This window comes from Vulpes lagopus, chromosome 13, assembly GCF_018345385.1.
Source record: "Vulpes lagopus strain Blue_001 chromosome 13, ASM1834538v1, whole genome shotgun sequence".
Lineage (NCBI taxonomy): Eukaryota > Metazoa > Chordata > Mammalia > Carnivora > Canidae > Vulpes > Vulpes lagopus.
In genome coordinates, this window is record NC_054836.1 from 20,230,779 (window position 1) to 20,251,099 (window position 20,321).

Consider the following 20,321-nt stretch of genomic DNA (forward strand, 5'->3'; position numbering starts at 1 on the left):
TAACCTATGTTTTCCATAGTTCTAATGAGAATTTGAACAGGTCTTTTTAGTTTAGTTTTGGTTTTTTTTTTGTTTTTTGTTTTTTTTTTTTTTAAGAACTTGGCAAGAACTTTCTAAAATGTATGTAGAGGAACAGCTTGGCCCAGAATAGTCAGGATGCACTTGAGCAAGGACAAGGTAAAAGAGCTTGTTCTCTCAGATGCCAAAATTCATTTATAAAGTAATAGTGATAAGATAGTGTAGTGTAGCTCAGCAATTGACAAGTAGACCAGTGCAACCGAGTGAAATCTAGAAACAGACTGACATATTCATGCCAGTTTGAGACTAATACATAACTAACACTGCAGATTAGTGGGTAAAGTACGGACTAACAAATGGTGGGGGGAAAATTGACCATATGAAAAAAATGAAATTGGATTTGACCTCATATCATTCATAAAATAGATTCTAAATGGGTTAAAGCCTCAAATATGAAAGGTAATGTTCCTAACTTCTTGAAGAAAATGTAGGAGAATGTTTATATGATTTAAGACACAAAAATTCCAAATCATAAAAAGTTTGTTAAATTTGACCGCAGTAATTGATCTTTGAAAGACACACTATACTGTTTTTCTAAGGAACATTGAAAAACATGCCAAAAATTGGGAGAAGATATTTGTAGCCTGTTTAAGAAAAAAGGTTGTTATCCAGAATATACTAAGAACTCACAGTTGTGATCATAGGAAAACACAACTAACTTAATAGAAAAATGGACAAACACATAAGCAATCAGTTCACAAAAAAGTAAAACCCAGAGTTTGGTAAACATAATATTCAACCTCTGAGTAAAAATAAAATAATTTGCAAATGTAAAGTTCCACAGTAATATGTGATAGCCAACATGAAGGAAAACTCATACAGCCATTTTGCTAAAGCGATTTGGTATTATCCAGTAAAATGGAAGAAATGCAAATTCTATGGCCCACTAAGTTTACTTCCGTATGTGTATATATGCTTCCAAAAGTTCTTGAAACGAGTACCAAAAGACATGTTCAAAAATGCACAGCAATATTGTTCATAGGAATTGCAGAAAACAGTGAATTAATTCTAGTCCTACCTTTCCACATAATGTTTAGCAAACAAAAAAACAATTTGCAGAATATTGTATACAGTTTATTACCATGTATATAAACTTAAAAAGCAAGCAAAATTAATCTATATTGTTTAGGGATACTTTTGTGAATAAGTCGGAGAAAAAATAGGGGCTACAACTAGAAATGAGACATAAAGAGGGCTTCAAAGGTACTAATTTAACTTTTTAGGCTGGATGGTAGGAACATTGGTCTCTTTTTCCTTCTTTTTCTATATAACTTACACATATGGAATAATTTTTTGCATATAAAATATATTAAAATAGAAATGTTTAAGTAGCTTAAATGAAAGATAAACCACAAAAGACTTTTGGGGGCTTATAACACTTAGTATTTAATAAGGGGGGAAAAGCCAACAACACCAAGAGACATTTATAACAATAAGGGGGTTCCCTAGGTCACTGGTCTTCTCCAAGAAGTCATATTTTCTGCTCAGGCTGTAATCAGGTGTTGTCTTTGTCCTTTTTGCTTTTCCCAGAGCCCTCAATGTTAGTTGCTCTTTTCAGATACCTGTGGATATGAAGCCAGGCTAGACCCCTACCACCACGTCTGATTTATTTCCTGATGGAGTCTGAGAGTACATTAAGCATTCACTTTTAGCATTGGAACCCAGAATTTTAAAATAAGGTTAAAGGCATGATTAAAGCCAGAATTCATTAAATGGAAAGTCATTAAAAGGAAAGTGAATGCTTGCACTACATTATCAAGAGTGTCTTATAGAAGAGCATTAGATACAGAGCAATGAGGTAATTATTCCATGCTGTCACATTGTTTAGTTCTAAATTGGGGCAGGAGAGAATTCTAGAGTGGATTCATGCTTGTTTTTATCATGCATACCAATATAAGTTCTTGGTAAACTTTCATCATTTTCATTTTTCCTGAACAAATTATTTTCAGTAACTTTTAATCCTCAATAAATAATTTTGACCATGAAATATTATTGAATTGCACTAATTAAAGGGTGAACATTCCCGGTAAATCACTATGGAAAATTTTAATGAACAAGCCAAATGAATGAGAAATCAATACTTATTGATTGTTTTCTGGCATATCATTAGAGCCAAAATCTGTTCTCTTACGCAAAAAGCAAAGCACCTAAATTACCTGTCTAGTTTTGTGCAAGTTTTGCATCTGTCTTTGTGTAAGTCATTAAGAGTTTTGTTGCCAAATCAACGAGGCATTCAGAAGGAGGTATTCAGTTGCAAAATGAGAACTCTCCTTGGGTCCTATTTCTTACTGCCTCTTTGTAAGTTCACAGAAGTCACCAGACCCTTCAGTCCTACTGAGGTATGCATTAGTACTAGAAGATATCTAAAGTTGTTTTGATAGAAAACAAGCTTTTTTGTCAGAATGAGCTTAAGCTTAGTAGTTTTCTGTCCACTTTAGGGAAAGCAGGCTGCTTTTTCTTTTATTTTGATGTTTAAATTTTGTTTGCTTGGAATTGAACTATAAGGTAAGATGATGATCTGGAAGATAAGACTTTTTTTTAAAGATTTTATTTATTTGAGAGAGAAAGAGAGTGTGTGAGCAGGAGAGTGGGGCAGAGCAGGAGGGAAAAGAAGAGGGAGAGACAGAATCGCAAGCGGACTCCACACTGAGCAAACAAGAGCCTGCTGTGGAGGCTCGATCCCAAGACCCTGAGATCATGACCTGAGCCAAAGCCAAGAGTCAGACGCTCCACCGACTGAGCTACCCAAGTGCCCTGGAAATAAAGACAATTTTAACCTGAATGTGGGATATAGCTCCTTTTCAAGGAAACTTTACAAGATAGCTATATTCAGAAGTGTTTCTTATATTTTATAAGTAATGCTCTGGTTCACCATGAAATTCTAATTATATAGATTGGGAGATAGTGTATAGTTAAGATAAAATTGACTGGAAGAATAGGCTAGGAGGATGCAAAAGAAGATGCTGTGCGAGTGGTTTGTAAATGCAGTGCATGTTGGTAGGCTTCTGTGAATTTTTCAGGGTGGACCACAGATTTCACTTATGCTGTCTACTGGCCAAGAGGGAAATAGGATTAATCATGGTGTCACAGCCTCTTTAAAATTAAAACCAAGCAATAAACAGCTATTTCTGGAATTAAGACCAGAAAATGAAGTGGTATGTATGGTTCTGAACAATGTTCCAACTATATTGTTTCAGCAGTTATGAGATCCTTAGGGTTTTTTCTGTTAATGGAGGACACTAATATCAAGTTATGACTGAATCTCAGTGGATGTGAAGTAATATTCTACTTCAATACTTTATACTAATTATGTCTGAGAACCTATAGAAAATGCCACAAATTAGGAAACTTAAGAAATATAGACACGGAAAACTCTATTGCCTGTGAGTTTCATGATGATAATAGGGCCTTATGACTACCCAGAAGAGTCATTCAGATATTTATTTTGATTTTACAATTAATGTTTGACTTATTCAAGCTACATTATCAAAAACTTAGTTCTTTAAGTTTTTATATTTGATTTGAAAATCACTGTTAAAGGATCTTTGAATAATATTTTATTCCTATTTATAAACTTAGCTAATTAACACCTACAAACATTTTAAATTGCATTTAAAAATTCATTAATATTTTATTTCCTTTTTAACTACTATTCTTAGTGACTGATAGTCTTTGAAAGTACTTAAGAAATTCTATCCACCTATTACACTACACTTACAAGTAGTGTAGCCTTTGAGTTTTCTTAAGCCTTCTAATGCTCTGTGTACATAATTAAGTCTTCCCATGGTTGAAAGATACTTTCCAATTAAGGAAGCCAACAACTGTTACTGCAAGTAACAGATTATTTCCTACCAAAAGCCTAAGCTCTGAATTCTCTTTCTAGTAATTGAGGAAACTATTATATCATGATATATCATTTGGAGGGTTGCCTACTTAGCATGCTTGGGATTACTAATATCCAGAGATTTTTTTTGTAGGCAACTTTGAATGACAACACAGAAGTTTGTTTATTTTTTTAATGCTTTATTTATTTATTCATGAGAGACACAGAGAGAGAGAGAGAGAGAGAGAAAGGGGGGGGCGCAGAGACACAGGCAGAGGGAGAAGCAGGCTCCATGCAGGGAGCCCGATGTGGGACTCAATCCCGGGTCTCCAGGATCACACCCTGGGCTGAAGACAGGCACCAAACCACTGAGCGACCCAGGCTCCCAAGTTTGTTTATTGTTGTCATGTCAGAGATGCTATAATATCAAGAAGAGGACATTTACATATCCCACCTTCCTAGACCCAACTTACATACAAGACCTCATGGTCCTACTCACAGAAGTCTGCCCATTTGATTAGTTTTTACAATTCTTCAAATTTTAAGACTTTTCTATCAGATTCTAAAGATGTTTGACAGTGAAGGAATCCTAAGATATTGAATACCTTTCCCTGTTGTCTAAGCAAAATTCTGTATCCTTTCATATTCTCATAATCGACGACTCTGACAAGTGTTACAAATGATATTTGCTGGAATTAAGGATATCTCACATAGTTTTTTTCTGACTTATAGCCACTATCTCCATGGGCAGTCTAGTGGCATTGTGTGACTAAAGAGTCAGGGGCAATGGAGTTGGACCCCCTCTGCCCTCTTGAGAACAGGGAGGTAGGTTAGCCATAAGCTGAAGAAGTCTATGTTGGGTATCACACTGCACTAGAGAAACAGTACACTAAAACAGATCACCAAATTATGTTTCAAAGGCCACACAGATAGTTTTGTGACTGCATTTATTGATAAAGTGGTAAAAATGGAATTTTTTTATTATTTTTGGAACATTAACAAGTGAAATGTATAGTTCATACAACAGTAAACTCAGACGTACTTAAAAGATTAGGAAACAGCAGTAATCTTCTACTTGTTCTGAAACTGTAAGAAATCAGTCTCCTAAAATTTCATAAATACTACTTGGGGTATAAAGTTTATCAGCTTTTAGGTGACTATAAGGAAAGCAACTAAATTAATGGAGTTCAGGGTGAGAGTTGTCTGTGGGTGGGTTCTTAAGTAAAGTACTATCATAAGATGAGACGAAGTTGTGTAACTTGGTCTCAAATTACCGTAACTGATTCAATACATCTTCCCTGTACAATACTAAAACAAAGTAGTGACTGGAAGCTAAGCCATAGGGGCCCTAATCAAGCTAGCTCATCTGGCAGTTAGTAGAGTACCAAGGCAGGCAAACAGTCTCCATAGACGTAATTGAAAGAGCAGCCTTCTCACGTGGGGCAGGCTGATAGTCACATGGATTTTGACAGTTTCCTGGACTGATACCAACATCTGGGAATCCTGAGTCCAAAAACACCAGAGCTCTCGGATTAGAAAGGAATTAAGATGTCTGTAAAAGAAAATGTACTGAATCTGCTGGTTGTTTTCTTTTTGCTAATTTTAAATATATAAGTAATATATAAATGCAAAAAATACATATATTAAAAAAAATGTTTAACATTACAATTAAGATTAAAGTATCTCTTGGCCAAGATCTTCAAATCTAATACCTTCTTTGGAGGTAAGCACCATTGTCAGTATGAAGTAGATTCCTCCAATTCTTTCTCTGTTAAATCACATGCATCTATTTATCACTAGAAAATATATTTTATGTTGCTCTTTTTAAAATATTTAGAAGGAGTGTACATATGGTTTTGCAACGCGTTAGTCATCTAAGAATATTTTGCTGACCTTTCCATGTCAATAAGTAGATTCATTGACTGCTTATGTAACAGTCACTCTTCCAAGCACTTGTGTATCTATTAATGCATTTAGTCCTCACAGCAGTGAACTATTGGTACTATGTTACTATCATATCCATTTTGAAGTTGAGGATTTTGAGGGACAGAGAAGTAGGGAAATTGCCCAATTTAGTGGCAGAGCCACTGTTCTGGATTCTATTCGAGGAAGACTGATTCTAGATCACTGTCATGGAACTGTTTTACACCACCTCTCTGAGATACATAAACCTACCTCTGAGTGCAGTACGTACCAACCCAAAACCCATGGGCCCATCTTTCATGGGCCCAGATACTGTTCAAGTTTTATAAGGCTGCCAAGTGTGTCATGATGCTCAGCATTGTAGTTGATAACAGCATTAGTGTGATAGTTGAGGTAGGACTGTTTTTGAGGAGAATAATGCTCTAAGAATGCAGAGGGGGGCCCCCCTCATCATGCTGCTCCTTTCCCCTCCTTCCCTTGCTCTCTATATCTGATCTGTGGGCAGCATTCCAATTACGTCAAAAATAACGTCAATATAGTGAAAAAAACTGAATGACTCACAGCATTACTGTAGGGAACTGGTTGCTGTGTAATATGATATATAACATTCTAATTTCACAGAACATTTTTCATAACAGCTGCTAAAATCATAATCGAATCCATTAAATTTTTTTAAAGGATGCAATTCGAAGCAATAATAAACTAGTCTTAAAATGCAGGTATATTGAGATGGAGTCCCACCAACGCAAAACTGCTCCATCCTTTACTACTTCATATCTTCTCTGTGTCTGCCTGTCTGTATTTATTAATCCACTTGAGTCTGTTCATCTTTTGAATTGCTAGCTGCATTTGAGTCAGAGATAGGCTTTTTTTTTTTTTTTCCAGAGACTGGAGGGTCTGAGAAAAAGAAGAAAGAAGGAATAGAGATGAAAAGGAAATTTGATTCTCTGATTCTTATGGAAAACAGAACGTGATGGCCTGGAGAGAAAGGGTAGAGGAAGGACCCAGGGTCTTGGGTTTATAAAAGCAGTGTTATATTATTGATTAAGGTATCTGCAGAGAGCAAATGACAGTGAGAGAACGCTACCACCTAGGTCCTTGCATTCAGTAGCACAGAACTTAGCAACATGGAGCCAGTTGGATTTCTTCTGCTGCATTGCCATCCTCAAAGCTGACAGCTAATTTTTTGATGTAAGAATTTTATTCCATGGATAACTATAAAACCAAGTAAAATACCTCAGGTTTTTTTCCTTCTTCAATACTGTATACTAATGGAAATTTGCAAAGTTAGTACCTGACCTGTATTTTTGTTTGGAACATAAAGTAAGACTAAACAAAGATTCAACAAAGGCAAAAGATTACTTGTGAAATTTATTTTCAGACTTGAGAGTGACCTTCCAGAAAAACGATAGGCTTTGTTTTGTTTTTTAAGATTTTATGTATTATTTATTTTAGAGAGAGAGGAAGAGAGCAAGTAGGGAGAGGAGCAGAGAGAGGGAGAAACAGACTCCATGCTGAGCACAGAGCCTGACTCCGGGCTGGATCCCAGGACCCCGAGATCAGGACCTGAGCCGAAATCAAGAGGCAGATGCTTAATGGACTGAGCCAGCCAGGCGCCCCAGGATGATAGGCTTCTGAGGACTGAGCTCTATCCCATCTCATCCATAGATTAACGGTGTGATGCAGTTAGTAAACAAGTTAGTAATCTTGAAGCCTTGGCTTTCCAATCTGGAAAAGAAGGCTGGACTAGAATCCTTAAGGTTCTTTTGAGTTGTAATACTCTAATTCTTACACAACATGATAGAGAAAGATAGCTTCTAGTTACCCAGCTACAAAAGTCCTATACACATTTTCCTTCTATTCCACACACCTCCTGTAACACTGCTAAAGGGGGATGTTGCCTGTGGTGTATTTAGTAGTTGATTCCTCTGGACCTCTTTCCTTTCAACTTCCTGCCATTGAAGTGAAAGCTCCCCGCTCTATTCCATTTTTCTGGTTCTTTAAAAACATGTATTCTCAGGGTGGAATATAAATTGCTGATTTGTAATTCATGAATCACTGCCATGGAGGGACCCCGATAACTTTGTTTTCAGGGCCTCAAAAATTGTTAATTGTATGCGGTGTGTTGTTGGCCACTTGGATCATGGACTTAAGGCACTACTCTTCTAGATACCTTCATCTTTAATAGATGTAATTCTGTATGTGTGCTCCAGCAGTTTGTACCTACTCAGTGCTAGCTGATATTAAAGCAGATGTTCTAGATTGCTCTTTGGAGGTTGTTTGATATGAGTACCAGGCAAATTACTGACCAGCCAGAAGAAATTCTCTATACTCTAAACCTTGCCGATAAGTAGTTCTCATGTTCCCTCACTTTATTATTTGTTCAGTACCTACTGATGGAGTAGCTACTGCAGTCCTGGATATCGAGTGCTCTTGGTGGGTCCTTCAGGGCCAGGATTCTATTGAAAAAGGAGCCATGTAGAACAGGCTGTCTCCTTGAGTCTTCTGTCACCAAGTAACCAAAGCTGTTACAAACAGACCAAATAAGAAACCGTCTGAGAAATAGTTTTTTCTATAGTTTTCAAAATGCCTTCCTTCTTATGCTTTCTTAATACATATGTGAAAGATTAATAATAATACTTCCCATGTAGCCAGTTGGAGAAATGAACTTGCTCGATTAGCCACATTTTATGTGATTTTACAAACAAAAACACTGAACATTAAAATCTTTTTCTAGTAACTTGTTCAACCCTCGCTAAATTTGGAGGGTACAGACTCCTAGCCTGGGAGTCAAAAAAAGAAAAATCATGGCAGTTCATCAACTAGCTGTGCAGATGACGGCACATTACTCAGGTTCTCTGGACTTCAGGAGAGGATAAAACATACTTGGCTGCTCTGTTGCGTGGGGCTGTTTTAAGGAATACCTGAGATGGTGTGTGTGACCGACCATGCTTTCTGTTATAGAAAATACAGCCCCAAACCCAAGATAGATAAGCTGTGAAACGGGCTTGTATGACAGTATATCTAATTATATTATTGCTTTCATCTGTGTGGTGTTCCCACATTTTATATGTAAACAAGAGCTTGTAAGGTTGATTATCTCCCAATTATCACAACTAATGAACTCTTAATCGGCAGCTGCAAGTTTAGATTTTATTGAAAGGGAGAAATTAAAGTGATCAAGGAGATTATTTTTTCTCCTTTGACATGTAAACAATAAAGAGACTACTAATTAGAAAATATTTAGCTGTCCTTTATATATACCTGAATAGTCTGGCTTTTCTGAATATTCACTTTTCTTTCAAATACAGGAAAAGAAGAGTCAGAACATTCTGTAAATATTGTCATTCAGTGGATGTATCTCCTAGGGAAAATATATTTAATATAACTGTTAGAACCATATGCCAAATGCAAGGTTCCATAGGTAAGAGAGGCACAACCTGAGATGCTTCCTTGTTTTGGTCTTATAATATATTTACAGCACACCTTCATAATAACACGATGAAAAGGAATTTCCTGAAGTAATGCTACCGTAAGAAATTGTTTTATTCCATTAATATCAGTACATATTAATTTTCTGCAACTCCGTTATAGGCTTTGCTTTTAATAATTTAAATCCAGAAGCACTTAATTATTAATTCTGAAGCCATATGAACATTATGGCTTCATTTAATGACTGCCACTCTAAAAAGATAAAATATGATTGATGCTCAAGCTACATTATTTCTAAGAAGCAGTAGCATTCCAGATAAATTCAGCCAGAGAACAACTTCTCAGCCAACACCTTCACAGAGCTATGGGTAACCTTTACTTCTCCCCTTTGGAAAGGTGACTTGGAGTTCTGTCTTGGTCTCTTGGGGGCAAGATTAAAGGTGGTAAGAGGCAGACCACAAGGACCACGCTGGCTCTTTGGATGTTACATTTTCTTGTTGCCCTGGTCATCTTTGGTTGGTTGGTTTCTGGCCACCTTTGGTTGCCCTGGTCACCTTTGGTTGATTGGATTCTTTTATAAGGCTTTGTACATTTCTCCTAAATCTCACTGATTTGTTTCTGGCGGCATATCAGACAGGCTGGCATGATTGTCACCTATTTTTTGCCTGTATTATTGATAACCTTGAGATCGTTGTTATCAGTGTCTGTGGTCTCTTTGTCCATCCTTTCCAAAGGTTTCTCTTGCTGATTATTTTGCATGATTCTTTTCTTAGACTTGAATGAGGCAGTCCCAGAGACAGAGCGCCTGGATTCAAAAGCACTAAAAACCCGAGCCCAGCTCTCCGTGAAAAACAGACGCCAGAGGCCCTCTAGGACAAGACTCTATGATAGTGTCAGTTCAACAGATGGGGAAGACAGTCTGGAGCGAAAGGTGAGCACCGTTGACTGGTTTCTGACTTGCAGTGTTGAGCTGTATCCTTGTTCCCACAGCTTATTGAAGATGACTTTTCTGCAACCAGATTCTGTGTAAACAGCTGGAATAGTTCACTGCTTTGTCTCCTAAATTCTTACTCAACTCGATATATTGTTGTAATTCAAATTATTTCTGTATCATTCAATGAACTAACCCAAAAGCATTATGAAATATTGTCATATTTCACGATGGTGCTTTTATGTTCAGGTATTGGTTTTACCTAGTGGGAAATAATGAATGTACAAGGAATTGTTTCTGTGTCTTAGGTGTCTGTGTTAGCTACAATGGTAATATGGTGAATTGTTGTAAACTATGCAGTCTCATCTGTAAACCAACAAAAAAAAATTGGTTTTTGAGGGATTTACTAAAATAAGTTCGGTCTGATTTCAAAGTACTCCATGGAGCTGGTGCATAACCTCCTTTATAATCTCTTATACCAACAGCCTTCAAACAGTTTCTATAACCACACGCACATTACCAAATCACTTCTGCCCAAGGGTTTGAGAACTTCTCCAGAATCAGATTCTGGTGATCCATCCCTCACTCCGGCGGCTGGCAGTGTGCCCTTCTCCTCTGACCACGTAGCTGAATTTCAAGACGGACCACTGCACCCGGAAAAGGAGCCCTCCCCCTTTCTTTGGGGAGACACTTCACACTCCTCTCCTTCAAAATCTGATCATGATATAGAAGAATCTCCTTGCCACCATCAAGTCACCACCAAGAAAATACTACAGGAAAAAGGTACTCTTTATTTTTCTTGTTGTTTTTGCTTTTGTTTTGTCTGACTTCACTAATTCCTTGATTTGTGCAATATAAGAATAGCTTTTTTTGTCATAGTCGTAAGTCCTTTGTCTTAATATTGCTTTCTTTTTATGTTGTGGGATAAGAGCCCATGCCTCTCCCATTCATTCATTTATTCATTCATTCATGTATTTATCTATCTTTTCCTACCAGGTTAGTATATTTACTTCTTCAGTTCTCTACAAGTTTACTACTGTTAGGGAAATGCTTCAGGAGGCCTACTAGAGGGTTTTTAGAATAGAAACCCAGAGTTTCAATAAACACTAACATGCTCACATTGGAAAAAAAATGTGTATAATATATATGTAAAAATATATAGGTATATAATATCTATAAATATATAGAAGATATGTAAATATCTTCGTGTATATATGAAGATGAAAGCAATACAGGTTTTAAGCCATTAATTGGTTTTTCTTTAGAAGAAATTTTTACAGTAATGATTCATATTGCAAAAGTTGTGACAGGAGAGCTATGATAAAGATAATGCAGGGAGATTAATCAATTAAATTTTAAAATAGGTTCCTTGAATTAACACCAGAATTTCATAGGGATGTCAATAGATTTTTGTCATTTTAATTTATAGAAGTAATAAATTCTCATTAGACAAGTTAAATGATACAGAGAGGTATAAAGATTAGGTTCATTCTTTTCCTACCATGTCTGATGTGTCCCTTTAGAGTAACCAAGTAAATTTGAGTACATTATCTTTCACATGTGAAATACACATAAGTCATGCACATGCGTGTGTGTGCGTATAGGTGTAAAAACAAAAATACTTTTTGGTATATTTGTGTTTTGTGTAATTTTTTTTTGACAAAAATGAATCATGTAAGTCACATGACTCTGCGTTTGTTTTATACATAATAATATTTTATGGACATCCTCTACAGCAATATACACAAATTTAAATGACAAGAGAATCTTCTGTAGTGAGCCTATAATATAACTGAGGCAACTCTTCTAATATTGATGGACATTTGGGCTGTATTCTGGGAGGTTTCTTTTTGTAGTTCTGCCTGTTTGTGTATCACTTTGAAAAAAAATTATAACAAGCATCTGTATATTTTTATATACTGACGCTTATTTTTGTAGGAACATTTTCAAAAGTTGAATTGATAGAGTATATTGTACTCAAGAGAAAAATGTATAGCTTTAAATTCTTTTATTACTAAAAATAAAGGCTGAAAATAAGTAAAATATATATTTTAAATAATGGGAACAGAACAACCAAAAAGCAGAAAATAGAAAGGAGTGTATAAAACATATAAGCTGAATTTAATTTCTATTGAAATGAAAGGCCTATTCTTAATTGCCCTCTCCTCCCAAAAATATAGTAAAATTGTGTGAATTATTCCAGCTAATAATTCATACGATTATTGTTTGTGTGAATTATGATAACAGTTGTTTGCACGTGTCCATTGGAAGGACACATTAAGAAAAAAAATAGAGAAAAAGACAAAAAAATGTAGCACTGGAAATAAGAGATGGATTAAAAGAATTAATTTTTTAAAGATGTGAACTCAGTAGATTTAAAAATCTAGTGGAAATGGAGTTTCCTACAAAATTAGTCTATTCAAATTGTCTATGAAGATAACTTGGATAAACCAATAATCCCAGAAATGTGAAATGTGTTTTTATAAAAGCTTCCATTTAGAAAGTCACCAGAGCCAGGTGGTTTTATAACTGAATTCTCCCTAACCTATTAAAAAAAAAATAGATAGGCTCTGTTTTATGATAGCTATTCGAGGTAGGGTGTTTCTCATTTATTTAAGTAGCAAGAGTCCTAAAAACACAGTAAAGGCTGTGTGGAAAAAAGAAATCTTATGCATGTAGATTCATCTTAAATATGATGCTAATCAATTGAATCCAAGAGTGCAAGTTAATTATATTCCATAATCAGGTAGCATTGATTCTGAAAATATAAGAATAGTTCAACATTAGAAAATCTAACAATATAAATCATCATATCAACAAAGGAAAGGTAAAGTATTATAATACTAATGGAAGTCGAGAGGCATTTGATATAATCCTTCAGACATTTTTAGTAAAACCTTATTAAAATAAAAATGGAATTAGAAAAATTTTTCTGAATATGACTGGTTACTTAAAAGCAATCAACCACTAAATAGTGAATCTTAAGCCATTTGCACAAAAATTAGGACTAAGACATGAATGCCAACTATCATCACGATTTTCAAGTCTGTTTTTGAGAATTTTCTAATTGCAGGAAGATAAGAACATCAAATAATCAGTGCAAATTTGAAACAGAAAAGACAAAATATCTTTATTTAAGGATTATGTGAATATTCATTTAGAAGATTAAGTGGCCAGATATAAAATAAATATATAAAATCAATATCTTGACATGTGTAAGGTGAAATGTCTGCAACTTACTTTGAAATGCATTTGAAAATTAATGGGTTAATGGATGACTAGAGGGATGGATATGTGATAAGGCAAATGTAGTAAAATGGAAATTGTAGGATATAGGTAATGGATATACATTTGTTCACTGTAAAAATTTTTTATCTTTTGAAAAAAAAAACAGTGACAGAAAGAAATGTCGTTGGTCTGTACTGATCGAAAGATTTGATACAACAGATATTTTGTGAACTTAATGAGCTGATCCTAAAATTGTAAGAAAAGGAAAAAGGCCAGGAATACCCAAGAATCTTAAAGAAGAATAAAGTAGAAGATCCTGATACCTGGAATTATTAATAAGCCACAGAATTAATTCTGTATATTATTTGCACAGAGGTTTAGAGATTCAGGAATAAAATATAGAGCATGAAAGCAGATTATACTCATATACTATGACAGCTGGATCAGTGGACAAAGAATAGAGTTTTTAACAAACTGTTCTAGGACAACTGGTTATACCAATTTTAAAAATTTATATTAGACCCTCCCCATCTCATACATTGTAAAACAATCCATTCAAGGTGGATTTAAGACTTAACTGGAAAATGCAAACTATAAAACTTTTAAAAGACTGTATAGTATTTTTTTTTTTACTTCAAGGTAGGGAAGGATTCCTTAAAAAAGACACAAGAAAAAAAAAAACATGAAGAAATCTAACATCAGATTTCTCAAACACACAACAAAGAATCCCACAAAATAGAAGCCATTTACTACCTGTGTAAGTAATGTAGAGTTAGCATCTACATTATGTAAATAGCTTGTATAAATTACTTAGAAAAAACAAATAATATGATAGATAATATATAATGTCCTGAACAGGTACTTCATAGACAATGAAAGCCAAAAGGCCAAAATATTTATGAAAGGTGTTCCACTGCATAAGTAATCAGGAAAGTATGAGGTAAACCAGATGAAATACCATTCTAACTTAACCAGATTGCCATAAATATTAAAGTCTGATGTTACCAAATGCTGGAAGCTATGTGATACACCCAGAGACTAAAGAATTTTCATTGTGCTGGTGGAAGTTTAAATTGGGGCAGGCTCTTTGGAAACAATTTGGCATTGAGTTAGTGAAGTTGAAACTGTGCATGCCCTATGGCCCAAGCAGGTCAATTGCCTACTAAGAATCTTGTACAAGGGTATTCATTGAAGCCCTACTGTGTGATAAAAAAAAAAAAAACCTGGGAAAATCTAAAAACTGCTGATTACTAGAATAATCACTAGTAGAATGGTTAAATCAATTGTAGTATATTCATATGATGAATCCCTGCAGCAGGGAATGAATAAATCATACTGAAAGATGACAACAGGGGTGAATCTCTGGAGTAAGCATTAAGAGGATAAACCAAATTGCAGAAGAATACGCATGATTCTATTTAGATAGTGCTAAAAAAATTAGTAAATTTCTTAAAGATAAAAACAAAATGTTGAGGTTGTAAGTGGGAATGACAAAAGTCAGTTACTTGGTGGGGAGTGTCCAGGAACTGAAATGGGGAAGGACATACTGGGGACTTCGTAAGTATAAACTGTGGTGAGGGTTGGGGAGATAAATGAAATGGGTGTTTGTTTTATAGGATTTTCTTTATACTCTACAACTATCTGATAAATACTCTTGGTTACAGTAGTCAATAAGCATATTAAAGGACCCCATACAGAAAGTTAAATGATAGACTTTAATATACAAGTAGCTTCAAAGAATTTTTAAAAAGTCCAAAATTGGCAAAGAAAATAAACCATTGGTTCACTGAAGAGAAAATTCACATTACTTATAGGAAAAGATGATCCACCTCACCAAAGATCAGAGAAATGATCATTTAAATCAGATACCCACTAGATTGCCAAAACTTTTAAACAATTCCAACTAGTGCCAGCAGTGGTGTGGGATACACACATACGTTGCAAGTGTGATTGTACATGACTGTATTTTTTAAAAGTGCATACTCATCTGTCTCTACCAGATCAAAAATTATAATCTTTCTAAAAATACTTTGTGAACTAGAAATACATTTGTTTGGGGGGTCAATCTGTTTTTAATTCTTGATAAGGACCATTGCTTTATTTCTGATCTTTTCCCTTTGGTTTCCTTTCCTGAGCCTATTGATTGCTGGAATTATCTTCCACAGACTGGTTCTAAAAACAGCTGTTCTAGAAGTTTGGGAGTAAAAAATAAGTACTTAGAAAGTTTAAAAAAAATACTAGTAGGAGCAAAAGAAAATATGTCAAGCCTGCTAACTCATCAAAGATAGTTCTCAAGTTGGTGGAGGACTTGGCATGATGATTTTTGCCTGCTTTCAAAAGAATTAAAGACTTCAAAAACTCTCATTTATTAACCCAAACTATGGATTTTAATAACACTTTCATAGAAATACACTTGTGGCAATCCCTCTATAATCTCTGTAGACCTTAATTGGTCCATAAGGAGACAAAACAACAGACTCATGTATTTTGGAACTGTGGGTTAATATTTTCTGGTCTACTGTTTGAGTTTATCAGGCATAACTAGCTATCTGAGAGAAATTACACTGCAGTCAAGGAGTGTGTATCACTCACACATGAAATATTACTCCCGAATTTTTTTAAGTGGCTAAATATTGTCTAGATTGGTACCTTTACTTCTATTTGTTTTTTAGTGATTCTTTAAAGTCAGCAGATATTTCCTCTCAGATGGGAGAAGTAGTACATTGATTTGGATTGTTCTCTACAGTCCACTAGTAGTAATGTAGGAGTCAAATGTGAGAATTCCATCCTTTCCCAAATGCCTCCCTAGTTTGCTACTCTTCCTTTTTTGGGATTAAGTTCTCAATAGAAGTAAATAGAAAACAAGATGAGAGATGGGTAGCTTCTTCTCCAGAAACCAAGTACTTGGGCTTTCCCCTCTAAAGTCTTCTGGGGCCAGTTGTGCTTCCGGGTAACAAGGAAGAGGCAATTAATTGAGCTTTGATAAAGTATTAACTTTGTCAATAGTCAGTTACTAGTACAATAACCACCGTTACCTACTATGATCAGATAAAAGCAGTGCCTCACAGTCTTTTCTTCCCCCAATAAGAAGTTTCCAACCTTGAAGAGTTTTCGTTGCCTTCTGTGTTCATTGACATCAATCCATTCATTTAAGTATTTGTTACACAAATACTTATTGAGCAACTGCTCTGTGTCAGGCCTTGTGCTAAAGGCTAAATGTATAATGATTGACAAGATTCCATCTTTTCCCTCAAGGAGTTTGCTGACTAGAGTCTGTCTGCCTCCTCTCTCTCTCTCTCTCTCTCTCTCTCTCTCTCTCTCTCTCGTTTTTCCAAACCAAACTGAATCCAGCTTTATTAAGGATACTTTTCATAAACAATCATGGTATTTCAGGCAGGACATGGGCAGATGATCGTTAACGGTATACAACAACTTTCAAACTCCCTTCTTCAATGGACTACCAAAATCAGAAAGCCACTATAAAACCCAGTGAAGTCTTCATGTGATGCTCTGAACAGGGAAAGTTTAGAGTGAGGATTGACAGTTCACATTTAGCATGTTGTTTAATGACTTTTCACAAGCAGACCCTGACTTTCAGGAAATAAAATGAAAATGGCAGAATTATCAATCTGAAGATCCGCAAGCTAAAAAAAAAAAGGAACTCTTTTGAGGGACACCATCTCAGTGGTGACACTGTAAAGTCCAGATTGCCTGACATACTGGGAACCATTTCTTGGGGTCAGGTTCCAACAGGTCTCTGGGCTTAAGGGAGTCAAGTCTATGTTGAAGCAAAGAGAGAGAAGAGGACATAAAAAAATGAAGTCTTGTTTTTCCACACCACCAAGGTGGCTCATGTGTGTCAACATCAAGGAATCCCTCCTCCTGGGAGCCAAGAGGAGGTTTCCCCTTGTTATCAATCTATCTTCAGAGATATTCTGTTAGTGACATATGCCCTTCCCCCAAAACAACAATGAAGTGTTCCATGTGCTAACAACATAGCTTATTAAAAAAAAAAAGTAAAACAAAATTCTGCATTTTTATAAAGCTTGATAAAAAATAGTATTTCAAACTGTAGTCACCAGAAGTGCACAGTTATCAAAAATGCACACACTTCACTTGGCATCTCCAGCACCTTTAGCTTTCTGTGCCTGGTCTGTTTTGGCATCTCCATTCTCTGCAGGGTTTTCTTTCCACCCTTGCCAGCAACAGCTTTCCCCTCTTTCCCTTTGGGTACCTTCTCTCCCTTCTTTGCAGGGGCCTTTTTAGGCTTGGCTCTGGCTTTGGAGGAGCAGGTTTAGCAGATAACCTTGCAGATCTTTTCTGTGGCTCATCCTTCACCTTGGCTTTATCTCCTTTAACATCCCCTTCAGCCTTTCTCTTGGGCATGGTGGCGACAGCGGCGGGACGTAAGCGCTGGACGCAGGGATGCAGCGACACATGGGCTTTGGCCGGTCTGGGGGTTGTTCTCCCCTCTTCTTTTTACTCTCTCTCTCTCTCTCTCTCTCATAGGTTTGTTTTGCTAGTGTGTTTTGTGACAGACCTTGTCTCTGACACCCCACCATCAATGACTGGGAAGGCCCTATTCTCTGTTGCCTTCCAGTCTCAGGCTCTGTTATACCTGGAAAGACCTCAAAGAGACCTTCTCTTAACTGGCTCTCAGACAGCAGCCTGTTACCAGTAGGTACCTTGAAAGTCAAAGATCTAGTTTTTGGTTTTCTACGTCCAGAAACTCAATAATACATTCAGATTTTATCAAGTTCAAAATGGGTGGTTCTTGCTGTTCTAACTGAGAAAGCACTAATTTCGAAACCAGAATACTAATTTTCTGATGTACTTTGGGAGGTACAGCTGACAAAATAACCAACCTCCTTAATATGTTCTCTTCTCGCTCCTCTGGTTGGTTTCTAAATCAGAAAGTTGCTCAGTGAGTGTAAAATTAAAGTTACCTGGATGTGTATATGGAGTATGGTCTTTATGCTGGTCTGACTAACAAATGGCCCATTTCAGCGCACCACCACTGGCACTTGGGCACTTTTGTGTTCCTCAAAGATTCTCCCTCCCTACTTCCCAAGGAATGGACCTCATTAAAATGTTATGACACTGTAGGGGCCGATACAATATGGATTAACATAGCTGGATCTACCTTCATTATCCTCAAAATCCAATTTGAGGAATAACATTCTGTAAAATTCTTGAGTCCCTGACTATGTGGGACTTATCTATTAAGAGCTGTGCTCAACAGAGGTCAGGTTTAGTTAACCTTATTTCCCTCCGTGTGTTGGTGTATGTGTTCACGTGTGAGGTTCTTATAACTCATTGGCTTATCGGTAAAGGAACTAGAATGAGGTTCAGCAAGACCTCATGTTTATGTTCTTGCCTAACACTGAACTCCAGGGAAATTGTTTTTCTCCAAACCCAGATCAAACCTCACCTCCTTTAGTGGACTCTTAATACACTCTCCACATTCCCAGGGAGAGTGAATTCTTCTCTTCTCTTCTCTTCTCTTCTCTTCTCTTCTCTTCTCTTCTCTTCTCTTCTTTCTCTTCTCTTCTCTTCTCTTCTCTTCTCTTCTCTTCTCTTCTCTTCTCTCTCTTCTCTTCTCTTCTTTCTCTTCTCTTCTCTTCTCTTCTCTTCTCTTCTCTTCTCTTCTCTTCTCTTCGGTCCCACAGAAAGTTTTACATTGTTACTTCTGTTTCTATCACTTTGTGCATGATAAGTGATTTCGTTGTCAAGAATGAACCAGTTTTCTCATTCATCTCTTTCATCTTTATATTCTTGCTCCCCAGCAAAGAGTATGGCATATAATTGATGCTTCAGAAGTTTCTTGGATAAATTACCAGGCATGTCTCTCCAGATAACCAATGTAGTCATCAAACCAAATCTGGCCCCCACGTGTTTTTAAAAATAAAGTCTTATTGGAGCACAGCCATACTCATTTAGCTATACACTGTCTACTCTCATGCCACAATAAGCAGAGTTGAGGATATGTGACAGAAATTGTATAGCCCACAAACCTAAAATATTTGCTGTCTGACCCTTTATAGAAAAAGCTTTCTGATCCCTGGCCTAGGTGTTTATTTCCTTCTACTCATCATTGCTGGAAAAATTCTGAAAATGTCTTAGTCCCTGTTTGCCATTTATTTGGATGTTTTTAAGTAATATACTATTATTTTTGGTCTATTACATTACTACAAGATAATAATTAAGTAACAAGCTATATTTGACTGCAATTTCAAGGCTAACAACGTGCTGGTATTATTGAACAACTAATTGAAGTTGGGTGTTTTCTAAATTGCATCAATACCACATTCTTGAATCCTCATTTTGTTGTCATAGTTGAGGGACTCAGTGGAAAGTAGGGTAGAAAGAGTCCCATTGTAACTGGATAAATGATAAACATCTAACCCCATTTCAGTTAAAGTAAGAGGACATGTAAGATTATTCCCAGAGATTTGTAAAACAAGTCATATGACAGTAGAAGGCATGAAAATATTTTTCTCATGCTTGTTCTTTGAGTAGCCTAATAAATGTTTTGGTCCTAGAATTCCATAGCAGTAGGCCTTTGTCCAGACAAGGATAGGAAGAGTGAATTAAGCACTATCAGTTTTCTAATTGTGATCTCTACATGTGGCTATTAGCACCTATTGTCTGACACAGACCATGCTTCAGGAATTAATATCCTGGCAAGTAGAACCTGGCTTTGCAAAATCTTTACAGATGTATTGCATCAAGCTCTTATATGTGTAGAGATAATAAATTTTAGCATTGCTCAGAGGAGGGGAGAGGTTATATCCAGCTGAGATTGGTAAATAAAGACGACAAAGAATGTACAGTTCAAGTGATCATTGAAGGATTTGAGGGGAAGAAGGGTGGCCAAGGAAGGCAGATCAGGCATGGAGCTGGCAT

General features: G+C 36.2%; 1 protein-coding gene across 14 annotated transcripts in view; it reads left to right on the top strand.

The window, feature by feature from the left end:
* Positions 1–20,321, top strand: part of PPP1R9A (protein phosphatase 1 regulatory subunit 9A) — a 315,876-nt gene that overhangs the window by 268,483 nt on the left and 27,072 nt on the right. For 9 of the 14 annotated variants that reach the window (XM_041728258.1, XM_041728260.1, XM_041728266.1 and 6 more), the window contains 2 exons: positions 10,030–10,187; positions 10,673–10,970. In XM_041728258.1, the coding sequence (XP_041584192.1) occupies positions 10,030–10,187; positions 10,673–10,970 (456 nt within the window). The remainder of the gene's footprint in view (positions 1–10,029; positions 10,188–10,672; positions 10,971–20,321) is intronic. The other 5 variants (XM_041728268.1, XM_041728269.1, XM_041728270.1 and 2 more) reach the window with 2 other exon arrangements.